The sequence below is a fragment of the Zootoca vivipara genome, chromosome 11, assembly GCF_963506605.1.
Source record: "Zootoca vivipara chromosome 11, rZooViv1.1, whole genome shotgun sequence".
NCBI classification, from domain to species: domain Eukaryota; kingdom Metazoa; phylum Chordata; class Lepidosauria; order Squamata; family Lacertidae; genus Zootoca; species Zootoca vivipara.
In genome coordinates, this window is record NC_083286.1 from 45,410,079 (window position 1) to 45,434,358 (window position 24,280).

The 24,280-nt window shown below is 44.5% G+C and overlaps 2 protein-coding genes across 8 annotated transcripts in view; both read left to right on the forward strand.

Moving 5' to 3' along the window:
- Positions 1–1,968, forward strand: part of LOC118077204 (complement component C6-like) — a 34,170-nt gene extending 32,202 nt beyond the window's left edge. For all 7 annotated transcript variants that reach the window (XM_035100691.2, XM_060280314.1, XM_035100689.2 and 4 more), the window contains one exon: positions 1,421–1,968. In XM_035100691.2, coding sequence (XP_034956582.2) covers positions 1,421–1,596 — 176 coding nt within the window. In that variant the 3' untranslated portion in view covers positions 1,597–1,968. The remainder of the gene's footprint in view (positions 1–1,420) is intronic.
- Positions 1,969–2,117: 149 nt separating this feature from the next.
- LOC118077102 (complement component C6-like) overlaps positions 2,118–24,280 on the forward strand; it is a 29,511-nt gene continuing 7,348 nt past the window's right edge. The window contains exons 1-16 of the mRNA XM_035100473.2: positions 2,118–4,381; positions 6,149–6,308; positions 7,706–7,862; positions 8,669–8,813; positions 10,201–10,342; positions 11,809–11,947; positions 12,376–12,576; positions 13,735–13,975; positions 14,697–14,822; positions 15,606–15,772; positions 16,180–16,405; positions 18,576–18,747; positions 19,517–19,628; positions 20,755–20,887; positions 21,437–21,628; positions 22,514–22,604. Coding sequence (XP_034956364.2) covers positions 6,166–6,308; positions 7,706–7,862; positions 8,669–8,813; positions 10,201–10,342; positions 11,809–11,947; positions 12,376–12,576; positions 13,735–13,975; positions 14,697–14,822; positions 15,606–15,772; positions 16,180–16,405; positions 18,576–18,747; positions 19,517–19,628; positions 20,755–20,887; positions 21,437–21,628; positions 22,514–22,604 — 2,387 coding nt within the window. The 5' untranslated portion in view covers positions 2,118–4,381; positions 6,149–6,165. The remainder of the gene's footprint in view (positions 4,382–6,148; positions 6,309–7,705; positions 7,863–8,668; positions 8,814–10,200; positions 10,343–11,808; positions 11,948–12,375; positions 12,577–13,734; positions 13,976–14,696; positions 14,823–15,605; positions 15,773–16,179; positions 16,406–18,575; positions 18,748–19,516; positions 19,629–20,754; positions 20,888–21,436; positions 21,629–22,513; positions 22,605–24,280) is intronic.

Below are 24,280 nucleotides of genomic sequence, written 5' to 3' on the forward strand. Positions count from 1 at the left end.
CTAATGAGTGAGGGGTTAAATTCTGCTCATTTAGCTGCCAAATATATACAGCCAACCCACCCACACAGCCATCAGATGATGTCACTAGTGATGTCAGTTGGTGGGTGGGTGGGTGTGGTTTGGAGAAATGGTTCCGTGGGCTAATATGGACTGGCCCACAGGCTTGGAGGTTCCCCACCCCTGGATTAAGATAAGATATCTTTATTGTCATTGTCCCCTTGCGGGAACAACGAAATTACTCGGTTGCTACATCCACTCCGATAAAGCATTCCGCATAATCCAAAATTATAAAAACCTAATTAAAAACAGTAAATATGATACAAAATAACAAGAAAAATAAGATGACTTCAAAGTCCAGGCTTTCCACTTAAGGCCAAAATCGCTCTAGAGAAGAAACTGTTCCTGAGACGGCTCGTTCTTGCCTGCATTGTTCTATATCTCCGTCCCGATGGCAGGAGCTGAAAGAAATGGTGACCAGGGTGCGTTGGATCTCTTGATATATCTAGTGCTTTTCTATGGCACCTGGTGGTGTAAATTTGTTCTAAGGTGGTGAGTGAGCAGCCAATAATGCTCTCTGCTGTTTTAATAATTCTACACAGCCCTGCTCTGTCCTGGGAAGTACAGAAGATTATAGGTTGCTGTACCAACTAAGCTGCAGCAAGTGCCCAACACAGCCTATGCCAGCCATGGCCAATAGAGGGAAAGAATGTTATCCGTCTTGGAAATCCCAGTAGAGCTGTGATCTCCTTCCAGCTCCCAACACACAGTCGAAAGCTCCATCTTGTACTGTACAAATAGCAGCAGCTGGGAAGGGAAAGTGCTGTTTGTTTTATGAAAACGATCTGGTATATTTCTGAGTGCGTGCCTGTGCTAAGAAGTGAGTGAAATCCCCGTGGGATTGTTTGTTCAAGCATTGTTGTGCAACGAGGGAGAAACAACCATGGCTTTTCCCGTAAGGTTACGAAATGTTGCTTGGCTGGCCTGTTGCACCGACCGGTTCAGCCAAGAAAGGGAAGGACAATGGCTGTGTGCAGAGAGGTCAGAATGAGGCTGGCGTGTGAAAGAGAATCGACTCTTTTCTTTGAAGTATAATAAGCTAACACAAGTTAGTACATTGTTTCTCAGTGGGTGAGCTGAGCACATCTCCAGAAGACCAGGAAATGAAGACAACTCTTAAATTTTTGACCTGGCAGCTCCTACTGTCAGGAGCTGTGGGCTTCCTAGGGAACAGTCGTAGCTCAGTGGCAGAGCATCTGCTTGGCATGCAGAATGTCCCAAGTTCAATCCCTAGCTCCTCAAAGCTGGGCTGGAAGAGACTCCAGCCAGATGCTGTATTTCTGTCTTGCTTCTATAATATTTCCAGCCTTTAACATGCCTGGGTACCATTTGAGTGAAACAAAAACCTGTTTCTCTCTTGCAGAGACACACAATACATGCTTCTGCCTGATCCCTAGCCAGTGCCCGCCAAATGAGGAGCACCTGTTCTGCCTCAACGTTCGGCACAGAAGGATGACAGCCAACCTCTGCACACTGGGGGCCATGAAATGCTCCAAGATGAACTTTGAAGTAGCGCATGAAGGACGCTGCTTGGACTAAGAGCCGTCCGGGGTCACCGCTGGGTTTGCAGCTTGTGTGACTTCATTTGTTCTGGGCCTCTACATGCAGCTTGGATTTCAAAGACCGAGCTTTCCGATTCAGGGCTATTTCTTCTCACAGCCCAAATGTGCATGGGGGTTCAATGCCATGCCAATCCTGCTTTCCATTAGCTGAGTTTCTCTGGCCATGCGTAGAGTGTCCTTCCTTTGAAGGAAGCCAGCTTCTCAACTTACAAGATGCACCTGAGAGGACACAGTCCTAGTGTGGAGTGCCTTTCCTCTCACAAGAAGCTGCTTTATGAAAATCCCATGGCAGTGCCTCTCGACATGATCAGAATGCTAAAATATAGAAAATAAAGATAAAAATATTGAATAGTAAGGATTCAGTAAAATTAGGGACAGCGGGCAGTGTCAACCTGAGGCATTTTGCTGCCAGAAGTGGGTCACAACTGGTGCCTCCCTACTACAGCCAATATTTTTTTTTATAAACTGTTACTGCACTCTTCAGACACTAGGTTTTGCCTTCTTGCCTTCTATTCCCTTCATAGTGCCCCCGGGAGGATGCTGCTTCAACTGCTGCATGCTATTGCCGGCCCTACCAGTTGGCAATGGTATCCCTCTATGAGTCTAGAGACAGCCGACATGAGCTGGCAATCTATTCCAGGGGACAGGACTCTCCGGCTCAGGGTGAAATGTGACCTTCCGAGCCTTTCTGTCTCTCCTCAGACCACCCCACTCATTGGCCCTGCCTTGCACCCCCTTTGAGTGTTTTTGCCTCACTGGAAGATCAGTAGTGGGGTTGAGCACATATTATGCATGCCAAATGTCTAGGTTTGACACTCATCTTCTCCAGTTGAATGAATCTCAGGATGTAGGCTTGGGAAAGGTCTTGGAGAGTCACCACTTACTGAAGTGGGCAAGACTGGGCTAGACAGCCCAATAGCATGACTTGCTGTAAGGCAGCTCCACAAATTCACAAGGTTTCCAGTGGCTTTCTCTCAGCTGCTTCCTGTATCCTTGTTCCTCAGATGCAGGGCCGGATTTAGGTTTGGTGAGGCCCTAAGCTACTGACGGTAATGGGGCCCTTTATATGTCCAGCTATCCTTTGTCAACAACAAATTGTCACTGTTTTTTGTGTTGAATATATGCTATATGGCAGGGGTGGCCACCTCCCAAGAGACTCTGATCTACTCACAGAGTTAAAAACTGGGAGTGATCTACCCCCTTTTGGGGGGTTCAGGTCAAAGCTGTTGAGTTTTTTTAAGGAAGGGAAGCCCTGTTTTGGGGGGGGGTTAGGTCAAACTTGTTGAGCTTCTTTTAGGAGGGAGGGAGGCCCATTTTTGTTTAGGGCTTCAGGTCATAGTTCAGCTTTTTTTAGGGAGGAGGAAAATTTGGGGTGAGCTTTTTTTAGGGGTGCCAGTGATCTAGCAGTGATCTACCACAGACATCCAGTGATCTACTGGTAGATCACAATCTACCTGTTTCACAATCTACCTGTTGGACGTGCCTGCTATATGGTAATTTATGGACCTAATAGGTATCTAAAGCCATTTGAACATAACAAAATAGGAGCCTACACAACACAAAACACTGTTGCTGTATGTAGGTTTTATTTTATTTGTTTTTTATCTTATATTTTGAAAATGTACATCCAGGTTTGTTTGTTTTAATTTTTTGGGGGGGGGGTCCCCAAGAGAGTGGGGCCCTAAGCTATAGCTTGTTTAGCTTATACATAAATCCAGCACTGCTCAGATGCGAAGAATGTTGTATTTGTTTTCCTGATTATAATGCTGCTACTTCTGTCCTATGTTCTAATATTCCTTTCACACAAAAGAACCTGTTGCATGCTGTGGCTTTTTGACTGGCATGTCACGCTAAATTTCACTCACACCAGTGGGCATGGTGTGGCCCAACAATGAAAGCCTTTGGACAATGCCTCTACTCCCCTGCCCTTTCCACACATGCCTGCTTCTCTCTTCACCCACGAAAAGGACAGGAAAGAACAGCATGCCAGTATATACCACCCCAAATTCCATCATGTTTACTCCTTTAGTTCTCTAGGCTAATGAGGTTGCAAACAGATTATTTCCAGAACCAGTTAACAAGAAAATAAGCACTAAACTTCCATTAGATTCTCTGAAGTGACTTCAATGTGCGAAAGCTCAAATGTAATATGGAAATTGACAGGGAATGGAGGGAAATGGAATGAGCTGCCATGTGAATGCAGCCTTAGATGTAAATTTGACTTCAGAAGTCAACCAAGAGTGTAGGAGGCCACGCTCCAGATATGCCTGGATGATACAAGCTTTCTCCAGCTTCAAAGAACTTCCCTGGAAAGTCCAGAGCTTCAGAAAGTGGCAGTTTTAGGGCTATTATGTAATTCTGGTTTCAGACAATCCCCACTGGTGCATATTGTGATAGTTGGAATACAGAATTAAAATCCTGTCTAATGTAGGTGGCTTTGGGTCTATTTTTTAGTACAACATGCATTGCCTGCTTCCTCGCCATGCTGTGTTCAGCATTAATTGACCATAACCTCGAGTCCACTTGACATAGATTTGGGGAATAAAGTTTCTGTTCTGTTAAAACTTAACTACGTAATACAAATAAACGGCTCATCAGAAAGGCCAACCCAGTTTCTAGTTTCGATGACCAGCTAAAAGAAAAGAAAAGAATGCAATACTAATTGGGAGTGGACCGGGGGACTGAAGTTGCAAGCGCTCTTTCTCTTACCAAGCTCATTTGGCATTTTGTGGCTTCCTATACATGGTTTTTGGCCAAGCGGGGTAAGTCTCTTTCTTTGACAGATGCTTGATTCATTTGTATATTGGGCTTTATGTGCATTAATTCAGGGAAATATGCAAATCTACGAATTGCCATGTTGGGTCAGATGAAGATTTATTGAGATCAGCAACCTCTTTTATAAACAAAGGACATCCAAACGCCTCTAGAACTGCTCCACAGTGTACATTTAAGGCACATTCAATGCTCTTGACTTTCCCCCAAAGAATCGTGGGAGTTGCAGTTTCATCCTCACTGAGCTGTAGTTCCCAGCACCCTTGACAAACTACAGTTCCCAGGATTCTTTGGGGGAAGTCATGTGCTTTAAACATATGTTGAATGAATATGCTTTAAATGTATATTGTGAGAAATGCCCCGAGCAGGGCTTGAAAATGACCTTGTATCTGTTGCTTCTGGACACAGAGATTCCATTTAGTTAAGGTTATGGTTGGCACTTGTCTGTTTCGAGCAACAAGGTGAGTGCGTCTCTAGGGGTGAAGTGAAACTGCTGTGTTAGCAGCACCAAAGTGACCTCTCCAGGAAAGAAGCCTGGACGGTGTGTAGAGGGGTCCTGGGCTGCCCAGATGACAAGACCTCCCTCTCGGCCTCGGTGATGTGGTCCAGAGGAAAGCAGAGCACCTGCTTGGCTGCAGGAGTTGTTGGAAGGAGGCATACAAGGTACCATCCAACCATTTTAGGAAATCCACTCTGGATTTGTGTAGGGTTTACTACACAAGCTTTTCCTTCTGAAGATATCCCACAAGGCAGAGGAGGTTTAGGATCAGAGTATTCCTAGATGGGTTACCTTCCCAGGTTGATGAGCCCCATTTGCCCCTCACTTCCCTCTACAGCACTTGCAGAAACTGCCTTCTTGACCATTGGACCCACTTTTAGTCTCATCCGCTCAATCCGCTAGAGCCTGTTTTTGCATGAAGTCCCTAACTCACTGAGGTTTTGCGGCTCATTGGCGACCCTCACTGGGTTTAGCTGGTCAATCAAAGTTGTTCCTGGGATGTGGCCACTGTAGCATGCTGACAGATTCTAGGAGCCGCAAGGGAGAGCTGAGGGCAATTTGGGGGCCAAAGGTGGACAAACAACCCCAGAAGGAGAACAACATGAACCCAACAGAGGTACTGCCCTTCCCCTAACACCCCATACATCACACTCTCTCTAATTGCAAATGCAACTAGTGAGTGCAGACAGAAATGGAGACACCAAGAAAAATGGTGGAGGTGCCAGCATGCTCAGGGTTTACAACAACAACACAGCCCAATGAAGACCCTTAGTGATGTGTAAAGATTATCCAGGACAATACCATTGGTTCTTGGAAACAGGATAGTGTATTTATTGACTACAGTGGTACCTCATGTTGCGAACAGGATTTGTTCCGGCTGCCCGTTCGCAACATGAAAAGGCCGCAACATGAAGTGCTGCATCTGCACACATGCGTGATGCATTGCGGAGCTTCTGTGCATGTGCAAAGCGCGATTTAGCACTTCTGCACATGCACAGAGGTTACGGACACGCTGAACCTGGAAGTAACCCATTCCAGGACTTCCGGGTTCGGCACATCCATAACCTGAAAAAACGCAATATGAAGCAGATGTATCATGAGGTATGACTGTATTCCTACAAGCAAAACAGTGAAGTAAATTATTCTTACATTACTATTACTACTACTACTGCTGCTGCTGCTGCTGCTGCTGCTGCTACTACTGCTGCTGCTGCTACTACTACTACTACTACTACTTATTTGCATACATCCTTTGTAGCTGGATGCTTTCAGGCGATGGAGAGAACCAGCTTGGTATTCCTTATCCTACTGGGCCTTATAATTAGGAAAAGTTTTGGGTGCTACTGTGACCATTACCCATGGAGCTCCTGGTCCAGCTGTTCACAGACTTGCAACCATGGGATGCAAACCAGATCAAGGTTGGTATAAGCAATCACAATATCTCCTCCCCACCTTCAGAACATCAGAGGGGGAAAAGATCTCACCTTCAGTAATAACAAACTCATACTTAATTTCCAGAATTATGCTATAAAAATAATCATCATCATAGAATTGTAGAGTTGGAAGGAACCCATATCTAGTAAAAAGGTAAAGGTAAAGGACCCCTAGACAGTTAAGTCCAGTCAAAGGCGACTATAGGGTTGCCGCGCTCATCTTGCTTTCAGGCCGAGGGAGCCAGCGTTTGTCCACAGACAGTTTTCTGGGTCATGTGGCCAACATTACTAAACCACTTCTGGTACAACGGAACACCATGACAGAAACCAGAGCGCATGGAAACGCCATTTCCTTTCCCGCCGCAGTGGTACCTATTTATCTACTTGCACTGGCGTGCTTTCAAACTGCTAGGTCGGCAGGAGCTGGGACAGAGCAACGGGAGCTCACCCAGTCATGGGGATTCAAACTGCCGACCTTCTGATCGGCAAGCCCAAGAGGCTCAGTGGTTTAAGCCACAGTGTCACCCGCGTCCCTTTACCTTTACCATATCTAGTCCAACCCCCCTGCAATGCAGGAATTATAGCCAAAGAATCCCTGACAGATGGCCATCCAACCTCTGTTTAAAAACCTCCAATGAAGGGGAGTTCACCACCTACCAAGGTAGTCTGTCACTATCGAATAGCTCTCACTGTCATGAAGTTCTTAATAATTATTCTTTGTTTTGTCTGATAAACCAGAAAGGAGAGGGTTAGGGAAGGAAGCAAAAGCTTCCCACATTAGTTGCATCCATCAGTAATCAATGCTTTGGCAAAGGCAGCATTTGAGATGGTCCTGGACAAGGAATCCTGGGACCACCCCTCCCCAACAGAGCTTTCCAGGGGGCAGCGGAGGAGGCAGCACCAGGGATGGGTGTCATGCAGTAAAGAACCATGGTGCAGCAATAAAACTCCTAGCACATTTGCACAGCTAAGCAGGGTCCGGTGCGATTTCAACTTGGATGGGGAACCATGTGCTGAGTTTCCTGCATTGCTGGGGGTTGGACGAGATGATCCTCGGAGTTACTTCCAGCTCTACAATTCTACGATTCTATGACATATATAGAACTCTCCCATCGGAAGGGCGTTCTGACAAGCCCAGGATTCCTGCCTCGTGCCGAGGAGTCCTATGCACATAAGTAGAGAATTGCATAGGGCCCTTTCTCATGCTCCCCATGTGACTGGAGGGGGTGGGTGGTCAAGATACTTGTTGCCAGCATGGACGGACCTGCCCATGCCTGGAATGAATATGAGAGGGTTGGGACCATTTATACCCTCCCCTACTCCACTCCACCATTTCCCCGACATAAGAATCAGCACAAATTTTCAGCACCTTCGTCTTGCAGGGAAAGCAACTACAATGCCTATTATTATAAGAATTATTGCGACCGATTGTGCACGTGGAGAGAGACCCGGGCCTGCAACCAGCAAGTCTGCCCCATCAACTGCCAGATCAGTGACTGGGGCTCCTGGTCAGAGTGTGACCCATGCGTTAAAAAGCAAGTAAGCAATTTGATTGCAGGGACACATGAGGAAATGGGAACTCTGTAACTCTGTAATCTGCCTTTGTGCCTCAGGCGGCAGATACAGAGGTGCAGGGAGTGGCCAGAGCTGTGAGTACCATGTGGCCTGCCCTCTACCCCCTATGCTAGCCTGCTGCCCAGTGGAAGACACCAGTACTAAAGTAGGGTTCAAATGTCACTCCACTGGCTTCTGTTTCTGCCTCGGGAAAGAACCCCATCTTGCCAGTGAGAGCCAGTGTGGTGTAATGGTTAAGAGCGGTAGACTCCTAATCTGGGGAACCGGGTTCGCGTCTCCGCTCCTCCACGTGCAGCTGCTGGGTGACCTTGGCTAGTCACACTTCTCTGAAGTCTCTCAGCCCCACTCTTGTTTGTTGTGGGGGAGGAAGGGAAAGGAGAATGTTAGCCGCTTTGAGACCCCTTCGGGTAGTGATAAAGCGGGATATCAAATCCAAACTCTTCTTCTTCTTCTTCTTGCCCTTTGGCTCAGGCAGCAAAATGTCTTGAGCTGGCATTGGCTACACAGTTGTAACTTCCCCTTCCCGGCTCAGCCGAGATCCAACCTGCTGAGCCAAGCCTGGAGGATCTCATACCATACCACTCAACAATCCTGATTTAAGTGGGACACCCTGGAATTACAGAAGCCAATCCCGGTTTCTGATTGGACCCCGAGATGTCCTGTTTTTCCAGCCCTCTGGCGCGAGTCAGCCCTGCACGTATATGTGGTTGCTTGTGAGTCAAATGGACATAAGGTGGGAAGATTCCACCCTGTATTTCCATCTGTTTCAGTTTCGTGTCAGGTCTCTGGTACAGCCATCTCAGTTTGGAGGTCAACCCTGTACTGAGCAGATGACAGATTTCCGGAGATGCTTCCCCACAAAGTTATGCAGGATAGAGGAAGTCAATTGTGGGAATAAGTTCCAGTGTGAAAATGGTATTTTCTGCATTTATACATCTCTCTGTGGGATACAATTGATGGTGTCTGTCTGTCTGTCTGCCTATCTATCTATCTATCTATCTATCATCTATCTATCATCTATCTCTATCTATCATCAATCAATCAATCATCTATCTCTATCTATGTATCATCAATCAATCAATCAATCAATCATATAGATATGATATCAGATAGATCTATTATCTATCTATCTATCTATCATCTATCTATCATCTATCTCTATCTATCATCAATCAATCAATCATCTATCTCTATCTATGTATCATCAATCAATCAATCAATCAATCATATTGATATGATATCAGATAGATCTATTATCTATCTATCTATCTATCTATCTATCTATCTATCTATCTATCATCTATCTATCATCTATCTCTATCTATCATCAATCAATCAATCATCTATCTCTATCTATGTATCATCAATCAATCAATCAATCATATAGATATGATATCAGATAGATCTATTATCTATCTATCTATCTATCTATCTATCTATCTATCTATCTATCTATCTCATGGATTCTGAACCTCAAGGCCTGAGGTCACCAACTTTTCTGGTTGAGAGGGCATATCTGGAAATAATAAACTGCTGTGGCCGCCACAAAATAACCAATTCACAGAAGACAAGCTGATGATACTCAGAACCACCACCACTACCCCAAAAAGTATTATTTGTTTTCTTTATTTCATAAAATTTATATACTGCTGGATTGTCGAAAATACCTCAAAGCAATTTACAAAAAAAGATAAAACAATTATCACTGAAAGATTTGCAGCCTCAATTTAAAACCTACAGAAAGCTAAAACTACAACAGAAAAGACAAAAACAAGTTTAAACTCGTACAGACTTTCTAAACATATTTAGTGCCCTCAAAACAAATAAAACAAACAAAAATAGAAATTCCCCCCTCCCAACAAGCAACCCTCTTCCAATTAAAAAAACCACACCTTATTTTTTTTAAAAAAAAAAATGGTTGGAACAGGGATGCTATGATGCTGTTTTACTTCAGGGCTTGTCAATTTCAAGTGCTCTTTTGCGGGTTCTTAAACCAGCACATTTCTTCTTATTGTTAGTATTGTATTATTGATTAAATCTGTATACTGCCCTTCATACGTGGATCTCAGGGTGGTTCGCAACATAAAAAGTACAATAATTAAAAGCACAAAATGCATAATAAAAATAAGAACAAAAAACAACCTCTCTCCCACATATGGTTATGTTCTGTTGAAGTAATCATTGAATACACCGCTGGGCTGTTCAATTAGTCCTAGCTAGCACAACTCGAGTTGTGCCATGAGGGGGGTGGGGCTTATTCGTACCTGAAAGTCACCATGTTGCTGTTTGTTCTCCAAAACAGGTCGCTGTGTTGGCAGACAACTGAGATGCAATGGAGACAATGACTGTGGAGACAATTCAGATGAAAGGCACTGTGGGAGGATAAAGAACGCCTGCCGCCCAACAGTCAAGACTATACCCAGTGTGCAGCTCGTAGGCCTGGGGTATATTGCTTTCATTTGGGCTTCATAGGGGCAATTTAGGTGAATGTGATGTCACGGGGGGAACGGGGACAGGTGCTTGTACTAAATCATAACACATGACAAGTGGAAGACTCGAACACTTTGAAGAAAAATCCAGAGTGACTTCTTCCCAGATGCCATCTTCCCATTGTTTATTGTGAGAGCATTTTGGATGCCGTGATCTTGCACGATTTTGCACTGCGCCCCCCCCCAAAGTACTGAGAGATTGCGGCCCTGAAAAGACGGTGCAAAATTGCGCAAGATCCCAGCAACCAAAATGGCTGCTGTTCCCTTGCGATAAAAAACGGGATGTCTCTGTTTTTCTGGGACACTTGTGGGATATGCTGTATAATATATTTACATAAAAAGTTATGAAATAGGGTAATCAAAACTTTAAGCAAGGGCCCCACCAGAACATCCATGAAGGCGAGACCCCCCCTGGAGTGCTGAGGTGTTTGTTTTTGTGGGACTTTTTTGGGTGACGTGTAACAAATTTGGTGATTTGGTGCAAATTAGGTGCAAGACAGCAACAAAGGTTTTCTATCATTTCAAGGTAATCTAATCTTTATTTATTTTTTTAAAAAAATTATTCACTTTTCCCAATCAGTACAAACACCAAACTGTAAAGACACGTACAACAAAAAAACCATAATAATAATAACAACACAAATTGACAACACAAATTTAGATACAGTAATATCCCCATGCCTACTCCTTGTTTATCACCTCTTTATCCCCCCTCTATTTCCCACTATTATCCGCCTTGTCACTTAGATATTGTTCCAAATTTCTTCATATTTATCCATGCTTATTTTATGTCAACAAGCAATTATTTCATATGTAGCTAATCTGTCCATATTATCAATCCATACACTCATTGAAATCTTTTTGCGACTCTTCCAATTCATCAAAACAAGGTTTTTTGCTTCTAATATAGCATAATACAACCACTTTTTTGGCCCCTTGAGATCTTCCAAGATTCCAGAATATAATTTAGAATTTAGAATTAAATTAAGTTCCCCTAAATAACAATTTCTTTTAATTACGTTTGCTATAAATATCCTCACCTCGCTCCAGAATGGTCTGATCGTCGGTCGGTTAATCAACATATGTATTAAGTTCACATTTTTACTCCCGCATTTCCAGCAATTATCTACACTTGTTATTTACTTCTGGTATAGTTTTGCTGGAGTCCAGTGGACTCTGAATACTATTTTCTGTTGAATAAGTCTAAGTCTTAAATCCATAGAGGCTTTTCCTATTGTTTTTATACTTAATTTCTCATGCTGATAAGAGTCATCCTTATTATTTTTATTTATGTTCATCCAAATTTTTATAGGTGCTTTAATAGTCTCCAGATCAATGGGATATTTCTTATAGTTAGAACCGAGGTAATCTAATCTTTATTTGCTTAATTACAACTTTGCTTAATCCACCTTTCATTCAAGATACCATATTCTGGCAGGAGAGAGCCGAGGAGAAGTCCTGGATTTTTCTTTCAACGGTGGGAGCTGCGTCCTTCTGAAGAGCGAAGACAAAAGGAGCACATTTCGTGTGCCTGCAAACCTTGAGTCCGTCCACTTTCAGGTGGCTGGCAAGGCCTTCTTGTAGGACTAGCAACTAACGTGGCCAGCGAGCCTTCAATCTCTTCGCCTCTGTGATACCAGCTCTTGTATATAAAATTGTCTAAAATTCTGTATACTTCTTCTTGCTGGCATCTGTCTGTCTCGTGAGACAATGGAGTATGCCTCCGGGGGTGAAGTCAAATTTTGTATGAACGGTATAACATTCTGAACAGCACCAATTCATAATATTTTTTCCTTTGAAATCCATGTCCATTTTCTTTTCTTTTGTAAACAGTGGCTTTTTTAAAAAAAGTAACATATCACATTGTTTATATTAAAAGCAATTTGGCAAAGCAACACATTTGTTTTTCACTGGGCCGTAAGCCAGAGGCTTTTATTTCCATTGTTCTTTTCCAACTCAAACATGAATCTGTGGATCTCTCTTGACAGGTGAACCATCAAGAAGATGACCTGAAAACAAATTACTATACAGAGTTAACATCCTTGGTATCGTCTTCTAGTAATATGAAGTATTTCAAGGGAAACGGGAAAGATGATTGGGGAATCCCGTATTTATGGGGGTCAACGTCAAACACAGAAACTACGGCATCAAGTTCCTTCCATGAAGCCATCAAATCATCCCACAAAATGGTGAGAATGTGTAGCCCTTTGTGTAGGCTGTTTCCTGTTTATTTATTGTCTGTTTTTTTAAATAAAAGGTATACACTGCTTGATAGTTTAAAAAAATACTCTCAACGTGGTTTTTGGTAAACAAAATTATTGGTAAAGAAAGTTAAAAACAGGTATTTAAAACGGTCAAATAATAATTGAATCAGCGATAAGATAAACACAGATTTAAACACATGCAAATATTCTGCATATCTGCATAGGTTTGCCTAAACAAAAATGCTTTTAGGTGGCACCTAAAAGTATAAAGTTGTCTGCTTGATGTCAAAAAGCAGGGAGGGGCTGCCGCATGTAAAAACTGATTTCTTGCCAGTGTGGAACAACTATTATGTGGCACCTATAACAGTTCTAGTTCTACAGATCGAAGCAGTCCAATGGGTATATATGGGGTAAGATGATCTCACAGATAAAAGGTGCTAGACAGCGTTTGCAACCTGGTGCCCTCCAGAGGTTTTGGACTACAATTCTCATCATCCCCAGATCTTACCTTCCAAGTCCCGGACTGCAGAATCCGGGACCGGCAGCCGTGTGACACCGGAAGTTGCGTCGATGTAACTTCCGGTGTCGCTTTGCCCTTCTATGGGCACCAAAAATGGCCGCCGGCGGCTTCAAAAGTAGCTTCTACGCATGACCGGAAGTGCGTCAACGCAACTTCCGGTGTCGCCCCACCCATCTATGGGCACTAAAAATGGCCGCCGCCAACACCGGAAGTCGCGTCTACGCACTTCCGGCCATGCGTGGATGCGACTTTTGAAGCCGGTGGCGGCCATTTTTTGTGCCCATAGAAGGGCAGATCAGAAAAAAATGGCCGCCAGCAGGAGAAAATAACGGAGAAAAACGGGAGACGAAGTGATACGGGGGACCACCGGGAAAAGGTAAGTAAAAATGGGGGTTTCCCGGGGAAAACGGGGTACTTGGCAGCTATGCCCCAGATAGCGTGGCTGTTGGGAGTTGGGGTCCAGCAAACATCTAGAGGGCCACCAGTTTCCCACCCTGGAGCCAGTTGTTCATTGTATAGGCCAGAGATGATAAATAGGGCTGTTGTTTTTAAGGCCAGGGCAGAGGGGTGGAGGAGAGACAACATAATAATTCTCATCATGATCAATCTTTTTCATTTCCAAGAATTCCAACTTCATTAGGGTCCATAAGGTGATTGCTGTGTCGAATTTCACAGTGAAGCAGTCGGGCTTGCACCTCTCTGGAGTGTTTTTACAGGCCCTCAACAGCCTGCCTCTGGAATACAACTATGCCCTTTACAGCCGGATATTTGATGACTTTGGAACTCATTACTACAAATCTGGCTCAATGGGAGGCAAATATGACCTTCTTTACCAGTACAGTGAAGAGCAGACAAAAAATTCAGGTATGCCTGTCTACATCTTGAGACAATAACTGGTACTTTTTCAAGGAACAGAGAATGGAATGGGAAAACATGAGTCTGGGAACATTTCTCTACCCTGGGTTTGTGGAATTTGCTTGTAATCAAGACATCAAAGAATCAGACTGCTTTAAGCTGGAAGTGAGATAGCAACTCTGCTTCCAGACTAGTGAAATCCAAATAACATTTTGTAGGAAGTGGTGAGTCCTGTTTACCCCAACCTGAAACATGGGGTGAAGTGGGATGGGGTGATTTTCATTGTGTATTGGGAAAGGGTAAAATACTGCTTTTCCTCTAACCACACTCCCATGTGGGAGGGGGAGAGAAAAATGGATATAAAGGAAATGCTTTTTTGGAAAGAAATGGGTTAAAGCGATAAGGCTGTTTCTTCCAAACCCTCTTAGCTTTAGCAGGAAAGCTATATTAAACCAATGGGAAAGCTAAATTTCCTGCAGAAGATCCATAAGATACTGGATCTTCCTCTTGAAAAGGGGAAAGAAAGAAAAATGTGACATTCTCATAATAATTCTAAGTGGAAGAATATTTCAAACGTGCCTTGTGGTTTGAGTGTGAGCCGCTGGCTGTAGTCTGACCACCACCACTTTCAAGGATCAGGTGCCATTGTGCTTGATATTGTAGATGCTTTGTGAAATGTCCTCCTTTGTGAAATGTCATTTGGTGTTTTTTGCTGTTGAATGGTGTCTAGGCTTAACCCAGCAACAAATGGAACACTGTGTGCGAACAGAAACGACAGAAACCTATTTCTTCTTCTTTACGGAAACAGAAGTTCATAAGGATTGTGTCAGAAGTAAAATGACTGAGAGCTATGAAGGTAGCTATCCTACCCTAGGGCTCCCCATACTCTGCATTCAAGATTCTCAAGAGACTAGTCCAAGGGTAGTCAACGTGGTGCCCTCCAGGAGCTGTTGAACTTCAAACATGGGCAGCACAACCAAATGGTCACAGTTGTAGTCCGAAGGACAGCACATTGGTTATCGATGGCCAAGTCTGACCAGTTTCTAAACTTTTGCAGGCTGCCACCCACACTTGGTTCTATATAATATCACCCCCAGTGCCCCTTTACCCTATGAAAAGCATTATTCAGAATAGTGGTTTGCATGACCCACTAAGGAAGAAAGTGATACAATAAAATTCAAAACACTAACAATTAATTGCACGTTTGAACATTAAAGTTTATGGAAGAAAACGTAATCCAAGTTTGAGTTCAGCATCCAGTGGGAGCCAGGACAGTTACAGTACTAACCATTGGAACAAGTTGCTCAGACGAGACGGAAAGGGAGGGAGGGTGGGATAGGTATCGGCCCCCCTCCAATGGCCTGCGAGGTCAGCTGATCATTTCCTGGCTGTGGGGGTCAGTTGACATCACTCAAGTCAGTACAGTAGCAGAGAGGACACTCTTCCATTATGGATCCTCATCAAGCTGACTGGTTCAAGGCCCAGACCAAGAGGAGCACACAAAGGAAGGCACCCCCAGTTGGCTGCTGGAACTTCCAGATCAGGACCCTCCCTCATCACCTCTCCCTCCCTCCCTCCCTCCCTCCCTCCCTCTCCCTCTGTGTGTGTGCTGCATTTTCTGATTTCATATCCATCTCAGGTTCCATGCTGAAGTCATCTGAACGGTCTATTTCCTTGGTCAAGGGTGGAAGGGCACAGTATGCTGCAGCGCTAGGCTGGGAGAAAAAAGGGTCTTTCCCGGGACAAACTATCTTTACCGACTGGATGGAATCAACCAAGGAAAACCCAGTGGTGGTTGACTTTGAGGTAAGAGATAAAAAGCAAAATAAAGAGCAGATACAAGGAAAACAGGTCTTACTGTGATGGTAAGATGGTCACCTCTCATAGACGAAAAAGAAGAAGTGAGGATTTTTTTCCCCATTTGCATATGTGCTGATTTATGTAAAATTGTTCCTTGTCTGTGCAAGTCCTGATTCCTCCCATTTCATTTAATCTATGGTGGGGCACCTGGCTGGTCTTCCTCTGGACAGCCAATAGGACTAGACACCTCTTCCAGGGACATGACTCTGTAATTCAACTACCCTTGTACAGAAAAAGCAGAAAACATAAGAGAAACATTTTTTTCTTGGTTTTATTTATAGAGAAGGGCCAAACAAGACCTAGGGGATGTCACCATGACAACGTTTGAGAAACTCTGTATAATTCCTTCTTAGGTGACCCCCATTTTGGATTTGGTGAAGAACTTCCCATGTGCTGTGACCAAACGCAGGAATCTCAGGAAGGCTTTCTCAGAATATATGGAGAAATACGATCCATGCCGATGCGCCCCATGCCCCAACAATGGTCACCCTGTTTTATCTGGGACCGAATGCCTGTGTATCTGCAAAGCTGGAACTTACGGTGATAACTGTGAGATACGAGCCCCAGACTACCAGTCAGGTATTCAGCATGCATATGGTGTCTTGTACTGTTTGAGCCTTGGCCACCCACCTGCTACAAGTAATCAAGGGGTCTTCAAAGGCAGCTCCAGGTACAACACACTGCAGCAATCTAACCTGGAATGTTGGTGCTAGTGCTAAATGGTTGATACACAAGCTGGTCATCGTAAGAGTGAACCTATCAGAATGGTTGGCCAGCAACATTTTTTGCTGCCCCATGTAGCTGCAGGACACAGCCTCTGGGGTGTTTCCTAGAGTCCTGTGTAAAGTGCAATCTTGGGCGGGGGAGGGGGGACAGCAGCTGTACACAATGAAGGAGGTTGCCATCTAAAACCCAGAACAGTGTTGCAAGGGATCCTGGAACACCCCCACACACACAGAGAGAGAGAGAAAGCATGACTTTGTAGATAGCCATAAAAATTATTGCTCCCCAAGGAGCTTCTTGAGTGGAATCTAGACACATATAAAAAACGTAAAAATGCTTTTTTTTAAAAAAAAAGTTTTGATAAATATGTTGCATTTGCCATAGCTCACCATCGCCATCTAGTGTCACATTTGTACAATGCACTTTACAACACTATTAAAATGTTTTATTTGCAGCTGTATAGCTGCGTCCTTGGTGTGCCTGCATAGTCGGTCATATCTGACCTGCTAATGGGGGCATGGAGTAGAAAAGAAGAGTGGCAATTAAGAATTGTTATTTTGTTAGGTTTTCTGCTCCTGATTACACTTGGCTCAAGGCAAACATTTCATCTGTCACTCAGCTTGCTTTGTTTTTAGAATTGTTTTATCAATCATTGTTCTAACGGGGCAGTGAACTTTTTTAAAAAATCTGTTTTCGGGTGCCATGTCGCCTTGAGAACACTTGTTGTCGGATGACTAATATACAGATTGGTTGAATGAATGAATCATGGAATTGGCTGTGGAACTGTTTTTGATGGTTTTAGAAAGGGGTGAGACAACATTGTTACAAAAGGTGTGCTGAGAGAGTGAGAGAGAGAGCGCGAGAGAGTGCAAAAACTCAGTTGCTGCATCCAGACATAGGAAGCTGTCTTATGCTAAGCCAGACCTAAGTCAGCAATGTCTACAATGTCTGGCAACAGTTCTCCAGAGTTTCAGAAAAGAGGTCTCTCCTGCTTGGAGATGCCTGGGACTGAAGTGGGGATCATTTGCGTGCAAAGCATTTACTCCACCGATCCGCAACCTTTTCTCCAAGGAGCTCAGGGTTATGGTACATGCTTCATCCCTCTCCTCATTTAATCTCCACAACAACTCTGTGTGGTAGGTTGAGAGGCAGTGACCTTGGGAGATTTGAACCTGGTCTCTCAGGTCCTCCTAACCACACTGCCCCACTAGTTTTCCAGAACAATAAGCCAAACTTTCTGCTTATCATGGCTTACTGGGAATGAGCGCTGTGATTCTGCAATTTGTCCAGTTTCTAAGGCTTTCCTCCTCCCCTGGCATGAGCAGGGCAAACCATCCAAGAAGCCTTGGTGTCCCATTGCATCTGAACCAGAGATCAGGATTTACTCCTCCCTAATAACTCCCTAAGAAGTGCGGGTAGTGCTGTGGGTTAAACCACAGAGCCTAGGGCTTGCCAATCAGAAGGTCGGCAGTTCGAATCCCCGCAATGAGGTGAGTTCCTGTTGCTCTGTCCCAGCTCCTGCCAACCTAGCAGTTCCAAAGCACGTCAAAGTGCAAGTAGATAAATGGGTACCGCTCCAGCGGGAAGGTAAATGGTGTTTCCGTGCTTCTGGTTTGCCAGAAGCGGCTTTGTCATGCTGGCCACATGACCTGGAAGCTGTACGCCGGCTCCCTCGGCCAATAACACGAGTTGAGCGCCGCAACCCCAGAGTCGGTCACGACTGGACCTAATGGTCAGGGGTCCCTTTACCTTTACTTTTAAGAAGTCACAATCAGCAAGTCATCTCTTGGAGTTGGCTAGTGTTAGTGGCCTGTTAGGGTTTGCTTATTCTGCTCACACCAGGGGAGAAATGAAGCTGGGGTGATCGGGCAATGCAATCACTTCTGCCTGTTCACACTAAACCATAAAGCAGGAAATTGGGTTTATTAAATATGAATGCAGCCACTGAGTTTGGTAATGGGTTTTCTGTTGATACCAGTGGTCTTTAGATGAACTCACATCTGCACCTCATTGTGTCGAATGCTAGTTGCAGTAGATGGCTTCTGGAGCTGCTGGTCTGCATGGAGTTCTTGCGATGCATCTTTCAAGAGGAGGAGGACTCGGTTGTGCAACAACCCCCCGCCCACAAGTGGAGGAAAGCCTTGTGAAGGTGATGGAGAAGGAGAGGAAGACTGTTATATTTCACTGTTTGAAGACAAGTAAGAATCACATCATTCATGCACTGCCACCAATGGCAAGCTCAGACTCAAGCTACATGTCATACTGTACCCTTAAGTTTGCCCCCATCCCCTGATCCTGCAGTGCTGAGTGATAAGGACAAGTGGGTGCACCAGAGGGTCACCATGTGGGTGCAACCCAAATAGTGCTGGCACTTTTGGAGCCTTCCCCGAATCTGGAGGAGGTGGGTGGCACATAGGAATGCAGGAAGTTGTCTTATACCAAGTCAAGCCACTGGTCTATCTAGCCCAGGCATCCCCAAACTTTGGCCCTCCAGATGTTTTGGACTACAAATCCCATCATCCCTGACCACTGGTCCTGCTAGCTAGGGATCATGGGAGTTGTAGGCCAAAACATCTGGAGGGCCAGAGTTTGGGGATGCCTGATCTAGCCCTCCAGATTTTGGGGATGAAATGCTTATCAGCTCCAGTATGGTAATAGATGATGGGAGTTGTAGTCCAAAATATCTGGCTGGGGAAGGCACAGACTAGAGGTGGCTCTCCAAGGTTTCAGACAAGGGTCTTTGCCAGCTGTAGCTAGAGATGTTGGGAGCTGGACTTAGGATCTTCTCCATGGACACCCCCACTTGGTTAACACCACCTGGTGTGTACACAAACAGAAACGAATCTGACACTAATGAAGCCATGCTGATGTAGAGGGGGGGGTGACAGCTTTACTGCACTCTAAGGCAGTCATGTCTTCTCTAATACTCTTGTTTGTTTAATAAGCTCCTTACTCATGCATTTTCAGGGGGGCTCCTTGCATAAATGACGATGAAGCCGTAAGAGAAGTAGATATGTATCAACCTGAACAAGACTTGGGATGCCTGACTCCAGTACCTCCAGAAAATGGATTCATCAGGGTGAGGAACATTTCACAAACTGCAACAGAAAGGTTTTTTGGGGTGCGGGGGCAGAGTGTGTGTCTCAAACCATCTGGCAGAAGGCTTTGGCTTAGGGCACTAATCCTGGAACATGTTCATGAGAATCGCCTTTTTGAAATGGTTTTGTGAGTATGTACAGACTAAAATGTGCCAGAACTAGTTAGACGTTCACCAAGAACCAAAGATAGAAAGACCATTCAGTAGCAACATGAGACTATTTTAAAAGACCTGGATTAAGAATATAAGAACATGCTGGATCAGGCCAATGGCCCACCTAGTCCAGCATCTTGTTCCCACTGTGGCCCCCCAGATACCTGTTGGGAACCCACTAACAGGACCCAAACACAAAAGCTCTCTTTCCCCACCCAACCTGTGGTTCCCAGCAACCGGTATTCAGAAGCCTTGCTGTCTCTAATCATGGAAGCAGAGCATAGCAATCATTGATAGCCTTAACCTCAATGAATTTGGCCAATACACTTTTATTTTTTATTAATTTTTTTATTAAACAGATTTAACATTAATCTATCACATTATCAATTACATTTCCCCCCTTTTTATCCCCTCTCCTCCCCACCCTCCCATGACTTCCCTCAATTTCCCCCTCTGTTTTATTCTCACGTGCTTTTCTCTGCATGTTATCATATTGTACATATCTTTACCTTCTCTACCCTATGTTCTATGTGGGTGTTTATTCACAACCTGCCAAGGAGTCCAATTCATTTTGTTGTCTTTTTAAGTAATTTGTAAAAAGTTCCCATTCTTCCTTAGATTCACGGTTGTCCTTCTCTTGCAGTTTATATGTTAACTTTGCCAGTTCCGCATAACTCATCCATTTTTCTTGCCATTGTTGGCCAATACACTTTTAAAACCGTTCAGGTTTGTGGCCATCACTACCTCCTGTGGGAGTGTGATGTCCTTCCCCAGGAGGTGTGTGTGGAAATCCAGCTTTGCTCCTCATTGCTGCTTAGGAAGGAGCTGCATGTTATATTTAATTAAGTGTTATTACCTGACCCCCCCCCCCAACACTAGACCTCAGGGTCATCTAGTTTTTGTCATTTTGCCAGTGACTCACCCACTTAATGACTTGTTCTTACCCTGATTGCAGAATGAGAAAACACACTATTCCATTGGAGAAGAAGCAGAAGTTGTCTGCCTGAGTGGCTATAACCTTGTTGGGTACCAGTTCCTTAGGTGCCTGCCGGACAAAACGTGGAATCAACACACGGTCGAGTGCCAATGTAAGAAGCAGCAGAATAGCTTGGGTGGAAAGTGGGGATGGGGAACCTGTGGCTTTCCAGATATTCCTTGGGACTCCGACTCCCATCAGCCTCAGCCAGCATGGCCAAGTGTGATGGGAACTGCAGGCTAACAGTATCTAGAGGACCACAGATTCCCTGTCTCTGGTGTAAATAATAGAAGTGAAGCTCTTTATCATCTATGGGCAGAATCCAACACTGTAAGTAGACTCAGGCAATGAGTTTTCACATTCCTCCTCTCCACTACCTGCAGCCTCTCATGCACATCCAAAATCTGATCCAGAGGCTGTCCCCTCCCCCCATTGCAGAGCAGATTTTGGGGCACAAGGATAGGAATGTGAAGTCCCATTGTGTAGGCAGAAGTCTAACCCCCCCCCCACACACACTCACACTTAACAGCATTGGGTGCAACATTTATCTCAGTACTCCCATTACATTTTCAGGAAGTGAGATGCTTCCTACCTCCCACCACTCTTCATCCAAAGATCAACTTACTCATTCAGACATCCAAATTTATCTCTTAAACTCCAGTGTCGACTTGTTCCAGACCGTCCATCTCCGATGATATCAGAATCACCCCATTTAAATTTCAGTACCAGATTGGGGACATCATCCACTTGAGTTGCCCAGATGGTCGTGTTGTTACTGGCCAGAAGAAATACACTTGTGGGGCTGATCTATCATGGACACCTCCTGTTTTGACATCACTAACTTGCAAGGAAGGTAAGTCCCTACCAATGCCAGTTTCTGCACTCATGACATTAGGCTTCTTATGTATTCACCATTTACTGTATTTTCCTCACCCTGTGCTGAAGGCTTAAAGGTAAAGGTACCCCTGACCATTAGATCCAGTCACGGACGACCTGGGGGTTGCGAGCTCATCTCCCTCTATAGGCCAAGGGAGCCGGTGTTTGTCTGCAGACAGCTTCCAAGTCATGTGGCTAGCATGACTAAGCCGCTTCTGGCGAACCAGAGCAGCACAGGGAAATGCCGTTTACCTTCCCGCTGGAGTGGTACCTATTTATCTACTTGCACTTTAAAGTGCTTTTGAACTGCTAGGTTGGCAGGAGCTGGGACAGAGCAACGGGAGCTCATCCTGTCGCGGGGATTTGAACCACCGACCTTCTGATCAGCAAGCCCTAGGCTCTGTGGTTTAGACCACAGCACCACCAGCATCCCTGAGGGTGTTGAAGGCTTAGCAGGGGACAACCACTGGTTCTGAATGATGCATGTACAAATTGTGAGAATATAAATCAAACACAGTCTACCAGCCAGGATATGGCGTCCCACTCAGGGCTCATTCAATCTGGCTTGCTAGCCAGCTGGGACCCAGTGGGCTGTCAAACCTTCAATAGGCAATGAATGATACAGGGGTGGTGGGCTGTGGGTTGTCCAGGCCTGTTCTAAATGGAGATGAAAAACATCATATAAAAATAGCTGTGGTGGGAGGGGTTTTTATATGGCGATCCTCGTTGACATGCCTAACTTCTGTTCTTTTTCCAGACTAGCTAGGATAATGAAACTTTGCTCACCTACTTGGCAGTCCACCATGAAAACTGTAGCTGTGAACTGCCAATATATGATGCTTGCTTAATTCTTTTTCTTCAGATGGGCAGTTGAATTCAAGAGGGAATTGTCCACTTGGACAAAAAGAGGTGGAGTCTCAGTGCGTTTGTATATCTGCCGAGGAGGACTGTGAGTAAGTAAGCCTGATGAAGTTAATTCTGACCATAAGCCTGGTCTTGTGGCCTGACGGTTGCTCAGCATCTTCCTGTAGTTGCACGACAGCAAAAACAGGAGGGTTGTTGAGCTCCTGGTGGACCACATAATACACGTTTGATGTTGTGCATTCTGCCTCACAGATTATGATCTGCACCAAAGTTTATTTGGTGATAAGAATAGGGGTGTCCTGAAGCTTGTCTTCCCTCAATCCTTTATGCACCCATATTTATTTGTTAAAACATTCATATCCTACCTTTTGGGTCCAGCAAATTTTGCATGCCATAATCAAAGCTTAATAGTATTTTTAAAAATTAATCAACTGGACCTAATCAAATTAGACAGCAGCAATCAGGTAAAACCAACAGCAAGAAGAAGAAAGCAACAACACAATTTGGCACGAGATGCTTAACAAAGAAAAACAGCCAGGAGGAAAACCATCTCAGATTCTAGGAGGTCTCAAAACTCTCTGAAACAACAACCTGATGTCAAAATGCCAAAAGAAACGGGGTAGATGTGTTGATGCTGTTGTTCTAAAGAAGAGGTTGTCAACCTTTTACATTTTGGGGCCTGGGGGCACCATTGCAAACCTGTGAAACTTTCATGGGCTGCAAAACTGCAACCAAGCACACACATTGCTACCTGTTCTCTTGGCTACAATAGACTTACTCTTTCAGATATAATTTCAATATAGAAAACGGACCTTGCAAGCATCAGGGAAGGCCAGTGTGGGCACCACACTGGCGACCTCTGTTAAAGTTTTGATGCCATTATTCAAAAGGGTCTGCCAAGGTTAAGCCACCAGTACATATATATACACACACACACGCATATATACATTTCTCCTTCTTCTTCTTTGGCGATCACTCGTAGCCGAGTAAGATTGTCTTCCATAAACACAATTTTAACAATGGGCCCGTAAGTGACTGTGGAGGCCAATTCTGGATCCACATGTCCTTCCACAGTGGGGACATTGGTTTCCAGGTGGGAGTTGATCATGGTGTGGATTGGCCAAGCGTGCCTTCCTCTTAGCACGTTTCTCCCTTGCGTCCTGAGATCGAGCCTCTTCAAAGCCCATGACACTTTTTGGTAAAGGCTGTTCTCCAACTGGAGCGCTCGCAGGCCAGTGTTTCCCAGTTGTCAGTGTTTATACTACATTTTTTAAAGATTTGCCTTGAGACAGTCTTTAAACCGCTTTCCATTTTTAAGTTCAGAATAGAGTAGTTGCTTTGGAAGATGATTCATGACCCAGATGCTGTGAACCACCTGGAGATCTACGGATGAAGGGCAGTATACAAATATAATAAATAAAATAAATAAATATTTTAATGATTCCCTTCAAAGTCCTGACTCCTCTTTATGGTGGCCATAAGCTGATGTTACAGATAAGATCAGAACAAGTGGAACAGGAGGTAGGGGGAGCCTGGAGCTCAGTGATCTATGCAGGCATAATTGCACATCAGCTTTCTGGAGGAGTCTGAAATTCCTAATACCTGCAATCTCATGCTTAAATAAGGACTTTATGGATAACTAGATGGTTGTGAAGGGAGATGCATTTCTATCCAGTGTAATCTATCTATCTATCTATCTATCTATCTATCTATCTATCTATCTATCTATCTATCCCACCATCTGTATGGGTTTCGCCAGCCACTC